We start from the raw sequence: 20,625 nt of genomic DNA, 5'->3' as shown, positions 1-20,625 counted from the left end.
TGTTACGTGATTATTTCCAGTCAGGCAACACCGCTGCCTGATTTGGCTGCTACAAAAGAACAGAAGCACGGTGGCAATTATCAACCCCAGGGGACTAATGTTGTTCGAGACCGTTCTGTAAATTGGCTTCATTTTGCTGCTGAACTTCTGACTTGTTTTTCATATAAATGCTCAAAAAAGGAAATCAAACATATCTGATCTTTAAATCACACGTACTGATTGATGGCGCCACCTATTTTTTGTTGAAATACCGTCAGCTCTCCGTTTAGATCAGGGGTGAACAAGCCTTTTCTCTTGGAGGGCCAAAAGTGAACCTGAATGGTAAAACCACGAGACAAAAGCAAACACCTATTATGTTTTTTTATGTATTGTCAAGATGGAAAATTGTACAATACAGAAGCCCAGAGAGGCAAGTGAGAAAAAAAAAATGTAGTGAGGCATTTTCTCACTATGATCTACACTGTTTTCTCTCCTGTGTTTATGATTTAGGAACAGAAGAAAGAGGTGATTAAAATGTTTTTTCAGGATAAACCATTGATGTACCTTAATTTATTTTTCACTTGCATCTCAGGGCTCCTGTAGTAAGATGCAGAGTTCCCTTAATTGACTGATTTCCGAGACAATTTGTCACATAACAAAAACAAATTATTATTAATAATAATAATAATAATAATAATAATTAGGGATCCTACATATTTGAAGAATAAAAATAAAACAGCATAAACAGCGATTACTATTATAATTTTATTTTCAGAATTATTGTTATTTATCTATTTTTACCAGAAACATCTGTCGGGCCACATCAAACCTTTTACCTGGCTGACTTGTTTTCATACAGCCAATCAAACGGCTTTATTTTTTTTTTTAACCAATATTTGGTTAAAGCAGTGATGTCACCCTTTTATCAGACAGAGGTTACCACTGACCGTATATAAAGATGGATGATGTGTCTCCACTTCCAAAGTCTGCAGTGACCAGGATTTGGGACGAGGTATCGAGGTCCCGCCCCTTACACCTGCCTGACTCAATCACAAGCACGGCTAAGCTGTCAATCATGACGCCGCACCACCTTTTTATACCATCAAATAACTAATTAAACCCAAACTTATACTGCCGCCAGCCACCAGGGGTTGATCAAGATGTTTTCACTTTACTTTTGTGGAGATGTCCTCTATCTTTGTATACAGTCAAAAAGCAGCCTGTTAAACAGCACAAGAGCCATGTTAGCTTTCCTGTTTGTAGCACGACTGGCTGCCACTGTGAGTTCCCCCAGCACAGATCACAGGCATATCACTCACAATGTGCTTTTACTGACTGCTGCTCACACACACTTACTAAAATAAACACCAAAACTCTTTTGCCACATGCCTCTCGCATATGTGGTCCTAGTCATAGAGTCTCAACATAACAACAAAAATCCAACAGGCCGATTGTCCTCGGTGTGCAGCAGTCACCTGAGGTCCAGCATGCCACTGCATTAAAAGGGAGAGGGTAATTAGCCAACTAGCACCAGCTGTGCCAATCAGCTCACCTGGCACTGCTCTCCCCTACAGCTGAAAGCCAACCATGCTCGCCCTCACACTGCTGCTCCTCACACTGCACACAGAGATCTCTGGAAACAATGACACAGACACTGTGTCAGTATATGAAGCAAATGTGAACTCGGAGTATGTGTGATGATATTTGTGACAGAATGGCTTTTGCATTGTCTATATTTAAAGGGACACAAACGGGCATTGAAAACATGACGGTGAAAAAGAGAGACAAAAACGTCTGTTCTAATAAATATAGAGTTATCCAGGAGGATTCTGTGAAGAGCGGTCACGTTTCACTGCCTCTTCATTTGTGTCCTATTTTCAGGCAAGATTACCTGTTGCCTTGGTACCAGCCCTGTTACCAGAGGCAGATATAATGGAAGCTAAAAGTCAGTCAGAAAAGAGAAAAGCAAAAGTAGAGATCTTTAATTGTAATTTCTACAATTAGGTAACAAACCGCGGAGTATACAGTCTGCTTCCTGTTTACACTGGCACGCGCATGTCCAGCATATGCGATGTGCATTTTCAGGTGTGTTGGCATGGATGCTCGTCTGGATGTGAAGAGCTTTGATTTTTAATGTCTTGTCCTGCTCCTTCTTCTTGGTGAACAAACAGTAAACAGTGCGTGACTAATGTCAGTCACAGGTTACGTAGTTAATAGAGTGCAGAAGTCACGCCCCTTCCTGTGGACCCCGTGGGACATTACTTCAGAAATACTTGTACGATAGTGAACGGAGAGAGACAAATAACTTTGTGATCCTGCTTGAGTTGTACCATGAACTACACATATGACACTGTCACTTTAAAAGATCATTTTTTCCAAGTCGAGAAAGTCGCAGTTTGTCGTAATTAAAGTAAAATATCATCTGGTTTTGTGTGAAACAGCTCAGTGAACTACATCTTCTCACCAACACCAACATGGCAGCCAACTCGGCACAGAAAAGGTACTAAAAAAGGTGAAAATCACAATAAATCTGGTCATATTGACAAGTGCAGTTATGTGAAAGGGTAGTTTGTAAGTTCTGTCCGTTTAGCAGAAGTAGTAGTTAAGTTGTAGTTAGAATTACAGATTTTTCTTGGTTTGAACATTGTTGGAAATATTTGGTATAATTTAAGTACACAGCTCAACAAAATGTATAACAAAAGTCTGGTTGTTGTGACGTATTAACGCAGAAATGTCACATATTATATATTTAACTATTTATCATACTTCATACTTCAGTGTGTTCATCACTTCTATTCTAATATTTACTCCACAGCATGTTGATTATCTGGTATTTTAACTTTCAGCCCTTTGTTTTGTTTGCACTTGTTTTATATCTCAACACTATGGTACACGAGGACACCTTTTCAATGGTCTTTGGATGTAAAGAGATATTTTGATAATATGATATTATATTTATTAGCCAGTTAATTGGTTAATTGGATGGACTGGCAGGAATCTTGATGTTGTGTGTGGGCAGACACAGCAGCAGATAGATGGTTAAATGTAAGGATGGAGGCATGGACGAAGAAATGAACAGACAGATGGAGAGGCAGACAGGCTGCCAGACGTGAGCAGCCGCTGATTGTTGTTCTATTGACCATGTGATTGGTCAATACATTGCTCCGTCTGAAACATTATCTCCCACTATCAGGTTGTCCCGAGCCGTCTGCAAAAACAAAACAGAAAAGGCCCCACAACTTATTTATCCAATACAGGCGTGTAACAACTGCACATACAGTCAGTACATGCATGTAGCTTTCCACAGATCCAGAACTAGCCTGCTTATTTTGTTGCTATTTTTCTTGTGTGTCCTGCCGGAAGGGGAAAAAAAGAAAAAGCAACCTAATTCAGTCCTATTCAGTCCAATCCCTCCTCGTGTTCCAAACAGCAACTGCAATATTTCGGTCGAGCGTCTACACACAGAGGTGCACAGCTTCACTTACACTCTCCTTTTCCTTGCATCGCTCTATTTTGTGCGAGTGTGTGTGTGTATATGTGTGTGTGCTTTCACTCCTGTCAGTCCACTTAGGGGCCTTTGGTTTCAGAGGAGGCCATTGTATTTCCTCCATTGCCTAGCAACCATCACCAAGGCCAGCACTCCATTGTTGCGGAGGCTGAGCACCTGAATTGCCTGCTGCCTGTTTCTACTTTTCAAAATTGTACTGTAATTTCACAAAGTGGTGTTTCAGCATTAGAGAGAGAGAGAGAGAGAGAGAGAGAGAGAGAGAGGCGGCCGCGCTCCAAATTGGAGGGCTATGAAAATTGGGGGAAGCTTCATTTGGTGGTTTCGCATCAGGAGCCACACGCATTTGCAAAAAAAAAAGGGAAAAAAAGCCACACAAACAGCCGAGAAGTGGCGACATTCAGAGCGTATTTAGCGTTCGGCGAATGAAAACAAACAGAACGATTTATATAGAGCAGCGTATTCAACCTATACCGTGTGTGTGTGTGTGTGTGTGTGTGGCAGATATGAAGACAGGAAGTGAAAGAGAGATAAAGAACTGGAAGGATGCCTGTCAGGGTGTTCTTGAGTTTACAGCAGATGTGTGTTTATGGCTTCATAGTTTCTTGAAATTTACATTATAGACTGAGAAAATGATAGAGAGAGATCCACAAAGACAGGTGGACAAAGAGTGGAGAGAGAGAGAGAGAGAGAGAGAGAGAGAGAGAGAGAGAGAGAGAGAGGGAGAGAGAGGGAGAAAATGTGAAAAAATAATGAAAAGAGCAACATGTAGTGGGCGGGACTTGAGTGTTGAAAAGGTTCAGGGGGCTTGATTTTTCTCAGTGACGTCACTTTTACACAGTTTCCTTGAATAGCACCTGTGTGCATGGGGGCTGTCTGTCTGTCAGTTCTGAGTAAAAACATAACCCATGCCAGCAAAAACATATTTATCAGTGTTCTCCACCGGCCAATGGAGACACACTGTGTCCTTTTTTTTCCCTCAGAGGCCAACGCCGACTCTGTTTGTCTTTAACGCAAGGTGTTAGACCCCCGAATCAATTTTAGCATCATTTCTGTGAGCACGTTTTTCTTTTTTTAAACGTCCTTTTTGTGAATTCAAGTGAGTTTATTATGTTTTTTTGTTTTTTTTTACAAAGACTCCGCTTTCTCTTTGTGCGGTGAAAATTGCTCTTTTTTTGTGTGCCCGCAATCAACGCCCTTGTGGATGACCCCAGGTGCCAAATTCAGAAATGGTAAGTGCCAACAATTTTACCATCAGATAAATCAGCATGTCTCTCATTATATTCTATATCTCTGTATCGTTTTGACTTGACCGGGAACATCTGTATCGCCTTTTGAGTATTTAGTGTTTTTGCCTCATTCATTGCAACGATTTTGCTCTCCAAATCCAAAGAATTAAAAAAAAAAAAAAATCTATTTCATGACTGTCTTGCCATTGTCTGTCAGTGTCACCCGCTTTCTCTTATTGATTTTCAGTTGTGCAACTGGTCCATTCTGTCTCTGCATCCCTGCCTTTAACATTAAGCTGCAGATGGATGTGTCCTCTTGAGAAATCTGGTTGTTCTTAACATGAAAATCATGTAAAAAACACATTTTGACACACAAACAGATGGTTATCTACTGGCACACACACACACACACCACGCTGACATACTGTAAATGCACACACAAATACAAGCAAAATCACACACACACGCTGATCAGATTTCATTGTGTCTGTGCAGTCCTGACACTGACACACACACGCACACAAATGCACAGGGTTTGCTGTGCAGAGGGTCCGGTGAGATGGCAGCACTGTTGGCCGACACGCTATCAAGTTTCAGTAAATACTCACATCATCCTCTGCATCCACGGGACAGGATTTACATTCAGTAGGAATCAGTTTCACACTCTGAAATGTTACATTAATTGTAAGTGCAGAGCTGTGAATGCACCAATAATCTTTATCTAAACAGCAGCAAAATAAATATTGAGGAGTTGATCCTATTTTTCAAATTCTGTTATTTGCCAGAACTGAAGAATATGCTCATTATATGCAAGTAGCACTCATGTATAAAGAGAATCCTACTACTTTCCTACTCTTGATATGTTGTGTATGTTTTTACAGGTTGACGTGTTGGTTTAACACCTAAAATGAAAGAGCTTTTATTGATGTAAATCAAGCATCTAATGTGTCAGTGCAATTTGTGTCCATCACTGTAATAATGTGTCCAGCTGAAGCATTAACAAAAATGGCAAAGTGCCAGTGAGAAACTGTCTGACATCCCTCAAAAGCTGACTTCAGACGTCTGAAACACGTTAAATTATTGATCATTACTGATGACACAAAGACGTTTACCTGGAGCCTGTAGACTTTATAGACGATGTGGGATCGATTACATTCGTGAGGAAGAAATGTTCAGTTAATGCAATAGTTGCATGCAGTTTTAGGGGTCTGGAGAGAGAAATACAAAATGTTTTACATTCACGTGTGAAATAATCAGTTTTTGCAGCCTCTTACAGCTTCTTCTGACAAGAAATCAATTGAATCAGGTGGGAAATGAGACAGAAAAATGTGTGTATCGTTTAAATATGTTCATTCAGCACCATTTATTCCTTGTAGTCTCTTACACTGTTATTTCTTTCAACTAAGGCAGCAACCAACGTCTATTTTCAGTCAATCTGCTGGCTACAAAAAAATAACAGAAAATAGTGAGAAATGCCCAGCACAAGGTGACATCTTCAAATGTCCCAAAATATTCAGTTTACTATCATGTAAGACCAAGAAATGCAGAACATTCTCCACCACATGTTTGGCTTTTTTGCTTGAAAAATGACTGAAACACTGAATAGATTATCAAAATAGTTCCTTCGCTCAACTAATCACTGCAGCTCTGCTTTTTACTGCAACATTTCATATTATTCTGTTGGTAAAAACGATCAAACTCCTTGTGAGACTCCTGCCTTCAATGAAAATGAAGTTCATCATAGAGAAAAACAATCTGCTGCTCATAACTGAATGAATATATTAATACAGTTCCAGCATTCAGGGACTTTACAGCAGCAGCAGCAGCAGCGTCGCTGACTGACAGCTGAATCAAACCGATTAACACTGACGTCAGGACATCACAACACACCACGGTGACTGAGCGACAGCATGTCAGCAGGTGTTTTCTCTCTGTTCCAGCCTGGATCTCACAGTTTGTTCTGGCTGATGACCCTGACACAACCCTCCCCTCCGTCCCTCCCTGGCCCTGCTTCACCAACCCTTCAGCCTCGTCCCTCTTCCAGAACATCAGGATCTTAAACACTGAGGTTCACGTTTCAAGGTAGAGAAACTGCATGTTGTGTGGACGAGTCTCTGGTGCTACTGTACATGGAAAGAAGTGGAAAGTATCAACACAATGTAGTGTAAATACATATACAAGATGATGATTCCTGTTTTAAAATATGAAAAATGGTCGATGAAAGATAGTGAAGTAGTCGCACAGAGGTAATTGCAGTAATTGAAATCACAGCCAGCCGGCGCAGGGGAACTTATTCATCTATAAGTGTGTTTTCTTTCTTTCGAGCACGACTTCGAGCACTTTTTACAGATGGTTTTCTTGACAGGCTGCCAAACGATTCATCTAATCTCTGCAAGCACTAGGAGAAGGCCACTCGCTCAGGACTGCCAGTTCTTCCGCCACAAACAGGCTGCGGCCTTCAACCGAGAGGTTTAAGTGCAGAAGAAAGTTTTGGTTTGGAGGGAGGTTTTGTTGAAAAAAGCTCCTTCAGCCCTCCCTTGATTTGGATCGTACATCAGCTCAAGGAGGCCACCTTGAGTATGGCTCGTAGCTTGGCAACAGAACTGGAAGTCACAGGCAGATTATCTGTTGTTTAATTACTGTGTTTAATTGAGAGAGATGATATTTATTCGGGTGTTTCTAGGCTTTATTAACTCACAGCAATTAATGAGTCAGTTCATGTTTGGCTGGCATGAAAGACGCTTGACAAGATTTTTAATTTGCAGAGAGAGAAATGAAAAAGTAAAATGCTGCTCAGTTATTCGACAAGGATCTCATTGCCTTCACAGTCCACAGCAGCGTGGAAGACTAGTGATTTTGTTGTTTTGTGGTTGAACTGACAACAAGTCATTGTCTCCCTCACTGCTCTGAGACACAAGCTTGAACTGGAGCCAAGTCTGGAAAAAAAATGTCTCTCTCAAAGATGTGACACTGAGCTCGAGATCCTGTTTGGTACTTGCATGATAAAAAAAAAGGGGGGGGAGTCCTTTAAAAAAAAAATCAAGTGCTCCAGTCACCTTTCAAGAAAGATGAGCAGTAATGACACCCTGATGTCGCACTATTGTGCACAACAGACTGAACTGGGTCAAAGCCAGATTTGTCTCCATGGAGAAGTCTCAGAGAAGGGTTTATATATATATATATATATATATATATATATATATATATATATATGGATATATATATATATATATATATATATATATATATATCCATATATATATATATATATATATATATATATATATATATATATATATATATATATATCTGTATATATGTTGTCCGATATGCGTCGATATGATTGTTTGTTTGCTTTTGTTTGTTTTTGTTTTTGTTGTTTTTACATATTTTAATGCAGAAAAGATACTTGTGGTGGCTTATAATTGTATAATTCCCAGTAAAAATTAACCAATTTTGGACAACAAAGTTTATTGTTAAACTGTAAAACATCCTGCCTCCATTATGATCGTATGTTTCTCACTAATGTTTAATACATTCAAGCGATCGTTGGGAAACGTGTGTTTATGTAAATATTCTGTCCATACAAGAATATCAGCCGATATATCGATATAGAAAATTAATTACTTCCCAGTATCGGTATCAGCATCGCTACAGAAAAATCCTGTATCGTCTGGGCTCTAAAATTACATTATTAACTATAAATTTACCATTTATTAATGATGGTTATAATAAAATATTACTCAACCTTGGGCTCAGTTAAGATCAATAGAATATAATCTCTTAACAGCATACAAATACTCTTAACAATCCATATTATTGCTTATTATTGTTTGAGTTATTGATCGATAAGGAACTAGTTATTTTTAACTGTGTGTGTAAAAATCATTACAGATCTTTTTCATCTGGAGGGATTCATTATTTCACTTGTCAGTTGGTCTTCTCACTTTGAATTAAACTGGCTCATGTCTGCAGGGTTTCGTGTCGTGCCGGACGGGACGGCAGCTCACAGAACGAGGTGGAATCTGACAGGTAAGAAAGAGTTGTTGTCAAATTAATCTCAAAATTACCTTATTTTAATGTTCTCACTCATTGTTTGCTTCAAATAGAAATAATAGTGATCTAACCTTTTATTATTCCCAACAGTTTATAATCAAATGCATGTGTCGTTAATCTGCTTTTTCACACTCTTCTGGAAGTGATTTTTCTTTATTTTTCCCCCTCAAGCTCAAAGGTTGTCGTGATGAGAATAAATGAAGCAGAACCTCTTCAGCTTTGAGAAGCTCCCATTAGTTCTGGTTATCGTTCTGATCGTGTATGAGGTTAATTTTTGGCCTAAAGTCGATACATCCATGAATTCGGGTTGATCTCATCGGCCTGATGTCGTCCAGCTGGACTCCAACCTATCTGACTTCAGAATATTGAACCATAAATGATGGAAAACACAGATGACCCAGAGGTCAGAGGTAATGTTGATATCGACGTTCACCTCAATCAAATTCTGCTACAGTATATTTCATTTGGACGTTATGACTTGCCCTTTGGCTTTTTCATAAATCATCATAAATAGCTTTGAGCCAGTATGAAGAATGAGTCAGCTCAAAATGATGACTTGAAACCCCTTTAATGATGATATTCAAGCAAACACCAGTGAAGTATTCATACATATATGTCACTGCAGCTGGAACCAACCAACAGCGAGCTTTACTGGGGGGGGAGCAGGGCCTTGGTCTGGTCCATCATCTGCTGGAAGAGCTTCTCAATCATGTCGGTCAGGGGCTTGACCTGGCCTTGGAAGTTGTCGGTCAGAGGCTTGACCTGAGCGTTGAAGTTGTCGGTCATGGGCTTGATCTGATCCTCGATGTTGGCGATGAAGGGCTTGACCTGCTCCTGCAGCTTGACGGCCTCGGCCTGGACCTTCTCGACCAGGGGCAGGATCTTGGCCCTGCTGTCCTCCACGTAAGTCCTGCGGAAGATAGAGGATCATCTGTTAATCACTGCTGCTGACTCTGACTTTTATTAAAATAAAGATCAATGAAGTTAAACTGCCTGACATTTTATTAGTGCGACAGCTACTACACCAGGTTAGCCAGGGTGTGTGTGGTGTGTATTTTTGGATGTATTCACTCGAGGTTATAGGTCACAATGATGTGAGTTTTATCTCAGAAAACAATCTAAATAGGTAGTTAGCCTTCAGCCTTGTGTTTTATATGTAATTTGCCATCATAATTAGGACTTTTTCATCTCTAAAATCATGTTACTCATGTTATTTTTCAAGTGATAAACTTGTACTGCATGTTATGGTGTACAGCTAATAAAAATAAGTCAGAAATTAAAAAATAAAGTCACGTTTTCTGAGGGAAAATTAACGCTTCTGAAACTTCTATGTGCCACTTTGTTCTTCGTTCTAAGAACAATTTAGCTGCCATACATTCATGTTCATTTAGACTGTATCCTTGAAGCACTTCCTTAAATGGCCTGTCCAACCTGCTGCTCAGTTATAATTTCTAGATCCCCAGAATTACAAGCAAAACAAAGTGTGCCAACAAAAGCTAGAATTTTCTACAAAACAACCATAAAAGTCTGAACACTGTAGGTCGGAGTTAAAGCTGTGGATCTCCTTCTGGTTGTTACTTACTGGGCGGTGTTGGTCACCTCCAGAGCCTTCACCTTCTCCACCAGGTCCTGGGTCGCGACGGTGATGCTGGCGGACATGTCGTTGATAACCTTGGTGATCCTGTCTACCTCAGACTTGACATCACGCTTCACCAGAGACACGGCCTCAGAGCCTGCAAACACACATTTACTGTTATTTCCCTAAATCCATGACATTTGGTTAAAACTTAAGGTAGGTATGCACACACAAAACAACTATTTGATAGGGAGTAGTTCTCAGCTGTATGTTTAGTGAGGTTTAACCATTTAAAACTTATAACACTTACTCTAAACTGCACAGTGGTCAAGTTAAAATCAGGTTTTCAGTTGTTGAATTTTCTTACCATGGGCAACAGCCAGCACAACGACAAGAGCGGCGACGAGGGAGAATTTCATAGCTGCAGATGAGCAAGACCAACCTGGAGGAAGTGAAAGAATCAGTCAGAAAACTCAATAACAGAGATCACAATAACAAAGCGGTGGAGAAGTTTCTAATAATGTAAGAAATATAAGTAACAGTCAGTGTAAAGCAGAGTGCAACTTACCTTAACTCCTGGGGTTCTTTGACCTAATGGTGTCTTCTGTCAGGGAGCCGGAGGCTTTTATAGCTCCAGAGGATGAGTCAATCACAGCTAATCACAGCTTAATCACCTCCAACGTAAAGAAGTGACCCGACGATCTCTGTGTCGGCTGAACCTTGATGCTTGATAGCCGTCACAGGAGAGACACAAAGTCCACTCTGTGAGTTGGAGAAAAAGATTCAAGCTGAGCCGCTGACGTCATGAATCTTCACACATTTACTCAAGAGCTGGTCCTAAATATATTGTTGACCTACTTTACATTTACTGTAGTTATCTGCTGAAGTTTAAGTTGTATTACTCTTGGGAAAGAAAAAACAAACAAAAAGCTTAATAAAGGTTTAACAATGACATACATAATAATATTAAACTCAATAAATGTGTTTGTGATGCTATTATAAAGAATTATAAGACACTCAGAAGGCTTTTGTTAACACGTTGCCAACCTGTGAACAAGTTTCTTAGAAGTGCTTATAAATGTCTTATAATCTCAAGATAAACATGTTTATTATGCTTTTATTATATAAGCATCGTTTCAGGACGTATAAGGGCCCTATTACCTATGAACCAATGCTTATTACAAGGACCTTAACACAGAGCATTACCGAAGATTTTTTTTTTTTGCCATTTAAAAAAAATATCTATCACTACTGCACAGTAAGGCTGCACAATTCATCAAAATATGATCAAAATAGTGCCCCGATAGCTCAACTGGTATAGGCGACCCATGCAGAGGAGGCCAAATCCTCAGCAGTGGCCCAGGTTTGAATCCAGCCAGTGGCCTCTTGCTGCAGTGCTGCATGTCACCCCCCACTCGCTCTCCCCTGTTTCCTGTGACTCTCTAAGCTAAGCTAACATATAGCCAAGTGCAATATCCAAATCGCAAGAAGCTGCAAAAGTAAAAATGTGTGAAAAACAGCATTAAAATGAAGTACTGTCGTGCTGCTGAGGTACCCTGGCCTACAAATCTTGTAGAAAACCATGAAAGTGAAGGTATCACAAACTCAACAAACAGCTTCATAAAGATTTCATTTTCTACTGAACTGCTCTGATCATTCTGGGTGAAGTCATGTGTGAGTTATTTCCTTTATTTAATTCACATTAAACAGTTTATAATTTATCTGAGTCCTGAGCTCAGTTTCATGTACCCAGTTTCTGATGACGGTGCGGGTTAACACATACATTGTCCTGTTAACAGAGGGTCAGTTGATGAGGCAGAGTGGTGCTGACCTTTGACACTGATTAATCCTATCAGCAGCTGCCCTACACTGTTTGTGTTATCTACAGCAGGATGAGACCAGCCCCTGATAACCTCATGATACTGTAGTTCTCCTGTGTGTCATCATGCTGGGGCCTTTCGTCTGTTACTACATATTTTTAAATCTGTCTCTACCAATTATTAAATGGTTACAGTTGTTGTGTGCACATGTGCATCTTATGTGTCGTCCTTTAAATATATTCTTTGTGTTTAAACAAATTGATTTCCTCTCTTTTGTTCAGCCGTTGGCAAGGTTGGACATTGTGTGTCTGCAACGTCACTATGACAACCTGCGTATCCATCTGTTTATATGCACCTCTTGATATTGTACTGCACTGCTTGTTTGGGAACAACGAGCACAATCAAGTGTTTCTACTAAAGACGTTCACGTGTCTTTTGTCTGAAGCTTTGTCGGAAGCAACTGTATGCTTCTACTCCACCACATCTCAGAGGTTAATCATGTATTATTCACTCCATTACATTTGTCAGACAACACTAGTTACTAGCTACTTTTCAGATTACAAATTTCCATTCCCATTGAATTCCATGTATCTCCAAATGTTGTGATTTATTTGTGATTTATTTGTCGTTATACAAAAAAGGGTTGTTTAACAAAATGGAAGTTTGTAAACATAACATACAAACATATAGACAGTTTATTTATAGACATATATAGATAAACAAGTGCATTTTTAAAATTTCTGTCAGGGGTGAATGTAAACAGCAGTAACAAGATGGTGATTACAATGCGGCCGGCATCTTCACATTAAAAGTTCAACATCTGGGAAACACTGTCCATCAACTTCGACTGTGTGTGAGCACCTAGCATCAATGACGTAAACACATAGTCCTCCAATGTCGGCTTGAAAAAACAGTTATCGAGTGCAATAACTTGATTTGAGATGTTTTTTGGTGGAGACAGGTCTCTGTAAAGATGTGGCTGAATCAGGCTTTGATTTCCTGTTGTTTGTTCCAGCCTGAGTTTTTTTAATGTTTGTCACTAAATGAAGGAAGAAATGTTCTTTTGTGTGTTGAGAAAATTCATCTACATCTTAAGTTAATAAACTATTTTAAAAAAACCCCTCTTTGATTAACTGGATCGTGCAAAGCTGAAAACAGGCTGACACCATGAAAAGTTGACTTTTTTTGAGATGTGTGGTTTTCACAGGAAATATTAAACTACCCAACAGAATATAAAGTGATAAAATGAGCTCAGCCTGAAACATCTGCAGAACATAATGCAATATATCCATGAATGCAGCAGTCGTATCAAAAACATGAGATATAATAACAGAACACTGACAAGGAACGTTTCATTTCACAATAAGTACTTTTACTTTTGAGACTTTAAGTACATTTTGCTGTTAACACTTACAGACTTTTACTACAGACAAAATCAAATCGTGAAAGTGAATTTATAGACATTACACTTTGCAATCAACAGTTATTTCACAACAATCAAAAGTATTTTCACAGCTGCTTTAAAAGCTTATCTGAACAGTAAAAATGTCTGTGCAGCCGCTTGAAACAGCTCCAGCCGGTTTGCTTTATTTGAAAGGAGCACTGAGGTCAAAACAAATGAATGATAGATGATTTTTAAGAGCATCAGAGCAGAATGAACGCTGATTATGAAAGACATGAAGAAAAATATTCTCAAACAACTGTAGAATCCAGCTTCCACATGATTGGTGGATTCATGTCAGATTACAGATGTTACTACACGGCTCCGTATTGACACAGAGGTGATGTGGACATTTTCACGCTTACATGCTAGTTCAAGATCCACGAGGCTAAAGTTCAGTTGATTTCCTGAACGTGCATTAGATATTTAATAGAATAGTGTTGTGCTGAATGATTATGATACACACACGTAGACGTCTAAATAAATCACTTGTCATGCGTTCACATGTATCAAATTGCAGAATTATAGGAAAGACATTTTTTAAATGGTTATCCTTGTTGTCGACTATCTTCAACTTATCTTGTTATCTAGAGTTCACGTCAGTTGAACTTAAGTAAACCCACCACAAGACATGTCCTACACTGCTGCACCACCTCCACCTCCTCTACACAACCGTCTACTGTAAGTGCAACACAGTAATAACTGCTCATGAACATAAACCCCACCACTGTCTCCGTCTGACCACAGATACACTTTTCTTTTATTCCTCTATTAATCCACATCATTGCTCATATTGTGGTTTTGGATTGCAATGGCAACAGGCAGGAGCAAGCAGAGCAAGTCACTGGTCCTTTTACTCTCTGAGCACCAGGGATTTCCTCTGATGAGCTCTGACCTGCGGCTCTGCTGACGTTGGCCACTAGGCGGCAACACTGTCAGATATTGTAAGAGTGTCCGTAGTGGAAATTTAACCCTTCCAGCTTGTTTTTAAAGCAAATGTTTCCCATTTAAATCTGTAACTTCAAGCAGCAGTTCATTGCCTTAAACTTGTGATAACAGATCAGGGTTGAAAAGAAATCATCACTAAAGTAACCTGCTGTGTTACTGCACATTATCTGTAGTCACATTTCATTTTACCTTCACTCAGTACCAAGACAACAAGAAACTGATCCTCTCCACTCAGGCCTGCTGTTGATTCAGTACCTACGAGCACCTGAGAGGCCTCGCTAATGCCACCAAACATACTCCCCAAATCCTCAGCTGTTCCTTCATATCCAAAATGAGACATGAGGTATCCTTTTTACATCCCAACTCCATCCTGAAGAAGTATACTTAATGCCAACACAGCAAAGAAAGCCCTCGCAGGTTTCCCCAAATAAAGGTATGGAGAAAAGTAAAGTGTAGACAAGAATAAGTGTGATCCGAGCTGAACCCACCCTGCTAATGTTTCTAAAATCTGTGTCAGATTGCCACATATATTTCTACACTAATAAAGAGGGACAATATTTAGCTCTGCGTCCAGTATAAAGGTCAGTCTTACAATATTATCCCTGTTTTCTTTAGCCTCTTTTTTGGCTGCAGCTCTCAGCATCCCCGTCAGTAACAGAGGATTTGAACAGCCTGTTCTGATTCCACATTCGGAGATAAAATTGGAAAGTATGTCAGTTTTTCAAAAGGCTTTTTTTCCTCTTTCTATTTAGCAGGCCTGTCTGTTAGTCTTCTGTCATTTGATCCAACTCACCACCAGATGGTGATCAAGTGACTTCAGGCCTCATTACACTGATCAAGAGCCTGTCTGGACGTGTGAAAGCCCTCTGCTGGTTGTGCTGATTAATTTAACAAAATGCCTTTGAGATTCAAGATTCAAATCTTTATTGTCATCGTGCAAAACAACGCAACAGCGAAGCATCTCCCAGAGCTGCATGGTGCATTATTAAGATAAAAGTATTAATAACAGAATAGAATAAAATGCTGGTCCACAAGCAGTAAGTCTATGCAAAGGTTTCATTGACAAATGTAACCACCTTCTCCCTCTAAGGCTGAATAAACATCCTCAAATAATTCCAAAATAAAATGCAAAGCTATGGTTTTGCATTCAGAATAATCAAAAGTCTCTCCTGCCAGTGATTGTATGTAACTAACATCATTTACTTAAGTATTGTTCTTCAGTATAACTTTGACATACTCGTATTAACTTGAGTATTTCCATTTTCTGCTATTTTCTGCTTCAGCTCCACTTTATTTTGGAGGCCCCTTTTTACTCTCTAGTTATTTGACGACTTTAGTTACTAGTTACTTTGCAGATTGCATGCTGTATCTGACCTACAGCTGTGAATTTTAAAACTAATTTGGAAATTAGACAAAAACAAAACAAAACAGTGAGTCCAGTAATCAGAAAAATGCCGAATATCAGGTTCAGCATTGGGAAAACAGTCAGCCTGTAGCATACAGTGCATGTAAATATATGTATAATTAACTTTTACCTGTACATTTAATACTTAAGCACATTTGTTGCCAGAAAATTACTTTTAATACACATAAAAGTTACGGGTGGTTTGAGAAACAAAATTCTTTATAAATACTTCTAAATGTACTCATCTTGACTGTTGATTGTGTTGTTTGGGAGAAACTGAAGGATAAATGAGATTTACTGTAGTTTGCTGTCCAGTAACATTTTGCTGTAGTTACTTACTTTTACGCAACCTGGCAACATCCGCTACCCCGTCGTCTCTTGCTGCGTGCGCACTTCGCGTCGGTCAGCGGCGAACACACACAGGCATCATGGCGGACGTGTTGGATCTTCATGAGGCGGGAGGAGAGGACTTTCCTATGGATGAGGATGGTGATGGTAAATTTATTACTCGCAACAATAATTAGCAGATGCTCCATAACTCTGGCTTTCCAATGATGTGAAATATTGAGGTCTAACTTTACACCAAAAAGGGCGAAAAATGCTTCAAACGCGTACTGCGTGGTAGCAGGCCTGAGGAATGCTAACAAGCTAATATTAGGCTAACAACGCACCGGTGGCTCATTCAAATGCTGCTTGTAAGCTAATGCTAACTTGTTCGTGGTTAATTTCTTAAGTTAGTTCAACTCGCAGGGTGCCAAATGTTTATTTGCAAGAGTTACCTAGCTTAGCATCGTGCCTTTAGTTTACTTTACCTGAAGGTACATGTTAGCTTGCATTACACTTAGCGTGTTATTAGCCACCACTAGCATGCCTTTGAGTTGTCTTTATAGCTATCAGCTAGCAAATAGGAAGATTGGCCAAACTTCAAAGAACTTACAACCCATAAATATGATTTCGTGCATATTTTATAACATCATTAACTAGATAAAGTCTTACCAGAGTTCAAATATAAAAAAAAAAACGCAGCAGCGTTAGTTAGCTGACTAGTGGCTGAACTGCAAACCGAGGGTGCGCAGAAAGATGTCGCAGCATGCACAGATTCTGACTTGTTCAACTTTTCCGTCTTCAGAGAGCATCCACAAGTTGAAGGAGAAGGCCAAGAAAAGGAAAGGACGAGGTTTTGGCTCAGGTGAGTAACCTTTGTTGGGACGCTAGTTCATGTAATCCTCCTATTAAAGTTTTTTTTAATACAGTTTGATAGCAGCAGCCAGTAGTTGTAAGTATTTTTCTGTCTCCAGAGGAAGGAGCCCGGTCCAGAATCAAAGAGGACTATGATACTGTGGAACAGGACGGGGACGAGCCAGGCCCTCAGAGATGTAAGTGTTGCAGTTCAGTGTTAATGTAAACTAACAGACTAAAGCCTAAACTTTGTCACCGTGTAGCGCCTCAGCGATATATATATACATATAAAGTTCCTATCTTCTCTGTCCTTTAACTTGTGTCACCAGTCATTGGCTTTTTCTCACTTCCAGTTACATCCCATTTTAAAACAGCCTTTTAAAACTTGTGTGCACACAAAACAATTCTATCCACTGCACAATAAAAACATAAATACCTGTCCACCAAGTTGTGAAGCTGGAAATGTTGCTCCATTTGTACGTGAACCAAAATAAGTTTGATTATCAGTTACCAGTTATTTGTCTGTATTGATGTTTCTTTCTTTTACTTTTCCCTTTTTGTGTTGGACAAATCAAGCATGGACATACATTATGCATAGAGAAAGAGAGCAGCTTGATAAACAAAAGTTTTTAAAAAAGTTTTTATCCAGATAATTAGGATGACTTTTTTATTTTTAGGAAATAGCATTTGAAAAAATGCAAGTGTAACTCTGTGACTCAAATACACAGTTGATACATAAGAAAGTTAAATGAGGATCTCAGAATGCTTCATATTGGTTAGACTGGTGTCTATTTGTACACCTAGCAAGGAATGAGAGCTTAAGTAATCATAACTCTATCATACTTACTAATTTACATTGTTGAAAGTGCTTCTTGTGTTACTGTTTGACCCCTGACACCTTTTCTTGTCGTGTTGTGTTGCAGCTGTGGAGGGCTGGATCCTGTTTGTGACCGGTGTACATGAGGAGGCCACAGAGGAAGACATCCACGACAAGTTTTCAGAGTTTGGAGAAATCAAGAACCTGCATCTCAACCTTGATCGCAGAACAGGCTACCTCAAGGTGAGACAGATAACCACGCAGCGTCGGCACTTTGTTTGTTTCAGTGTGGCTTTCATACATGGAAGGGATGTTCACATTAAGTCGATGCAAACCTGTGACTGTTTATTTTGTTGTTTTAGTTGACACAGCTTCTGGAGCGCTTCCTTGCTCTAATACATGTGATAATCTAATGTGATATTTATTTTATATTATTTACTTATTTTTTACTTGTGTGTGGGATATCTTATATGGATTGTAGTGTATCAATTCATTTAAAAGTAGCGGAGAAGAAAGAAACATTCATGTTTCGTTCCCCAAAAAATAAATGCCCTACACCACCATTTATGGTGACACCACAAAGCCATGTACGTCAACTTCAAGACCAAATGTCTGTTTTTATGCTTTAGCTGCAACTTCTCTGAAAGAAGCTCCAAAAGTCATGTTGACTCAACTGGAAAATTAAATATCTGCCCTAGTTTCTCTGAATCACTCTAAATTGTTGCTGAAGTGATATTGTTTCCAGAGGGTGAAACTGTATATATTAAGTGTAACTTTTAAAGAATATCACATTACAATGACAAATGCTTTTTATCCTTTTTCTTTAAAATCCATTTGTTGTGTGTATGAAACCAGACCTCTTCTGAGTTCTACGTACAGCAGATAGTTGCTTTATCTATAAAAGTAAACCTTTTTGTCACAACTATTTCCTCATGTATTCATATTCATGTTTTTTTTTACAATCCATGAATACTTTCTGTCATCCTGGTCGTCCATACTGTGGTTTTACGTTAAGACTCTTCTGTACATGACGTCTGTTGCATGTCTGTCAGGCCTGGGAGAGGGGTATCTCCTCTGTTGCTCTACCTGAGGTTTCTGTCATTTTTAAAAATGTGAATTCAGGGTCTAAGGATAGAGGGTGTCCTATGTGTATATATACAAATATCTAGTGTTCCCCCTTAGACATGCTGACCCTTTTTTGCCGTCCAGATGTAAGGGGTTGCGTTTACTTTCCTCTAAGCCACAAGGTGGCAGCATTGTTTTGAGTATGAATTCAGGACGAAGCATCTTTGTCCTGATACTCGTCCTCCACTGTCATTTCACTCCAGCACAGAGAATGTTCATGTTAATTACAGGCTGTTTGAAGATCAGCATGATGTAGTAACGATTTTTCACATTTTATTGGTCATCTTTTCAATGCCTCAGAAGACAAAATGCATAATATTGGCTAAGCTTTTGTGCTAGGTTCAAAATGTGTTTTCCCAGTGATCCCACACTGGTTTGAGCAGACATCCTGAATGACATTATTGGATTATTCAGTAATAACAGGCCTTGTTCGCATGGCTGTTGTTAATTTAAATAGTAAAAAGCCACCAAATTCTGAAGCAGTGATGCTGTAAATGTGCAATTACTCACACGATGTCCTGATGTCCTGTCCCTAGGGATATGCACTGGTGGAGTATGAGACATACAAAGAGGCCCAGGCAGCCATGGAAGGGCTCAACGGTCAGGACCTGATGGGCCAGCCTATCAGCGTTGACTGGGGATTTGTCAGAGGGCCCCCCAAGAACAAGAGGAGGTGAGGGTGGTGTCTGCTTATCAGTGTGTGTTTGGATGTGACGGCAGTTCAACTCACAAAACTACCGTGTTACATGTTTGTGCTATATTTTGGTGGTCACGTTCATATTGTTATAATAAAAAAAGAAATATCACAATATCACTTATCCCGTGATGTTGACAAAATAGTTATGGTAAACTATCCAGATAAAACTGATAAATACGCTGAAATATTTTATGTAATGTGTTTTCTTGCAATGGAACGACCCCCGAAATGTATTTTTTATTTTAATAATTGAACTGCTTTTCCTGTTTTTAATGCGACTTGTGATTTTCCACAGGACCGGCGGACGGAGGCGCAGCAGAAGTCCAGACAGGAGGCGGCGTTGAGTTTGGCGGTTGTCATTGGCTGGAGGAGTTGTCCGTCACTTTGACCGGCGGTTTATAATCCTCTCATCCTCTCATAAGAAGCTCATTTCAGAGTTTTTTTTTGTACAATATTTTGTAACAGTTGTTAGGACATGTAGCTGTGCAGTTTCAAACATTGAGACGGGAAACTTTTCTCCTTAATAGATGAATCACAACAGAATAAATTGGCCCAACATTTTTTGTCACCTGCAAAGCATGTCCAAACTCAGCTGTCGGCGGAACTGGGTTTTTACTTTAACACCTACTTCGTGTCGTACGTGTTTGTGTGGTTGTCATTCCCTCAAAATGTTGTTTCAGTTTTCTCAATGTAATTTGAATTTTATTGTGTTGGAGTGTTTTTGTTTTATATAAGTTGGTGGGGGGGGGGGGGGGGGGGGGAGAGAGAACAAAATTAAACTTTTTAAAAGGTGAATGAATGTGTGCCCTGTGTGTTTTTTTTATTTAGCACTGCTCATGACGTAGGGT

The 20,625-nt window shown here is 39.4% G+C and overlaps 3 protein-coding genes across 6 annotated transcripts in view; 1 reads left to right on the top strand and 2 right to left on the bottom strand.

The window, feature by feature from the left end:
* The window catches only part of ntrk1 (neurotrophic tyrosine kinase, receptor, type 1), a 63,565-nt gene extending 62,146 nt beyond the window's left edge, over positions 1-1,419 (bottom strand). The window contains exon 1 of one of the 3 annotated variants that reach the window (XM_073485845.1): positions 1,336-1,419. The gene's annotated coding sequence lies outside the window, so the exon portion shown is untranslated. Of the gene's footprint in view, positions 1-216; positions 288-926; positions 952-1,335 lie in introns of those variants that run through there. The other 2 variants (XM_073485847.1, XM_073485846.1) reach the window with 2 other exon arrangements.
* Positions 1,420-9,417: 7,998 nt separating this feature from the next.
* On the bottom strand, positions 9,418-10,771 carry afp4 (antifreeze protein type IV). Its single transcript, XM_073486186.1, has 3 exons — positions 10,713-10,771; positions 10,352-10,502; positions 9,418-9,679 (listed from the first exon to the last, which is right to left on the bottom strand). Exons 1-3 carry the CDS (start codon positions 10,762-10,764, stop codon positions 9,418-9,420), a joined length of 465 nt encoding a protein of 154 aa, XP_073342287.1. The 5' UTR covers positions 10,765-10,771.
* A 5,571-nt stretch (positions 10,772-16,342) lies between these two features.
* On the top strand, positions 16,343-20,527 carry rbm8a (RNA binding motif protein 8A). 2 transcript variants are annotated; one of them, XM_073486176.1, is made up of 6 exons: positions 16,343-16,448; positions 17,089-17,148; positions 17,258-17,335; positions 18,062-18,198; positions 19,617-19,753; positions 20,073-20,527. In XM_073486176.1, exons 1-6 carry the CDS (start codon positions 16,388-16,390, stop codon positions 20,119-20,121), a joined length of 522 nt encoding a protein of 173 aa, XP_073342277.1. In that variant the 5' UTR covers positions 16,343-16,387; the 3' UTR covers positions 20,122-20,527. The 2 variants fall into 2 exon arrangements, with proteins under 2 accessions (XP_073342277.1, XP_073342276.1); XM_073486175.1 differs by having other exon boundaries at positions 16,344-16,454.
* The last annotated feature ends 98 nt before the right edge of the window (positions 20,528-20,625 follow it).

This window comes from Pagrus major, chromosome 17 (genome assembly GCF_040436345.1).
Source record: "Pagrus major chromosome 17, Pma_NU_1.0".
Classification (NCBI taxonomy): domain Eukaryota; kingdom Metazoa; phylum Chordata; class Actinopteri; order Spariformes; family Sparidae; genus Pagrus; species Pagrus major.
This window is presented reverse-complemented; position numbering and strand designations above follow the sequence as displayed.

Coding starts and splice junctions, on each gene's coding strand:
- rbm8a (XM_073486175.1), top strand. CDS start 16,388: ATGGCGGACGTGTTGGATCTTCATGAGGCGGGAGGAGAGGACTTTCCT. Junction 17,149..17,257: donor AGGACGAGGTTTTGGCTCAG/GTGAGTAACCTT, acceptor TTCTGTCTCCAG/AGGAAGGAGCCCGGTCCAGA. Junction 17,336..18,061: donor CGAGCCAGGCCCTCAGAGAT/GTAAGTGTTGCA, acceptor GTTGTGTTGCAG/CTGTGGAGGGCTGGATCCTG.
- afp4 (XM_073486186.1), bottom strand. CDS start 10,764: ATGAAATTCTCCCTCGTCGCCGCTCTTGTCGTTGTGCTGGCTGTTGCC. Junction 10,503..10,712: donor TGTGCTGGCTGTTGCCCATG/GTAAGAAAATTC, acceptor GTGTGTTTGCAG/GCTCTGAGGCCGTGTCTCTG. Junction 9,680..10,351: donor GAGGTGACCAACACCGCCCA/GTAAGTAACAAC, acceptor TATCTTCCGCAG/GACTTACGTGGAGGACAGCA.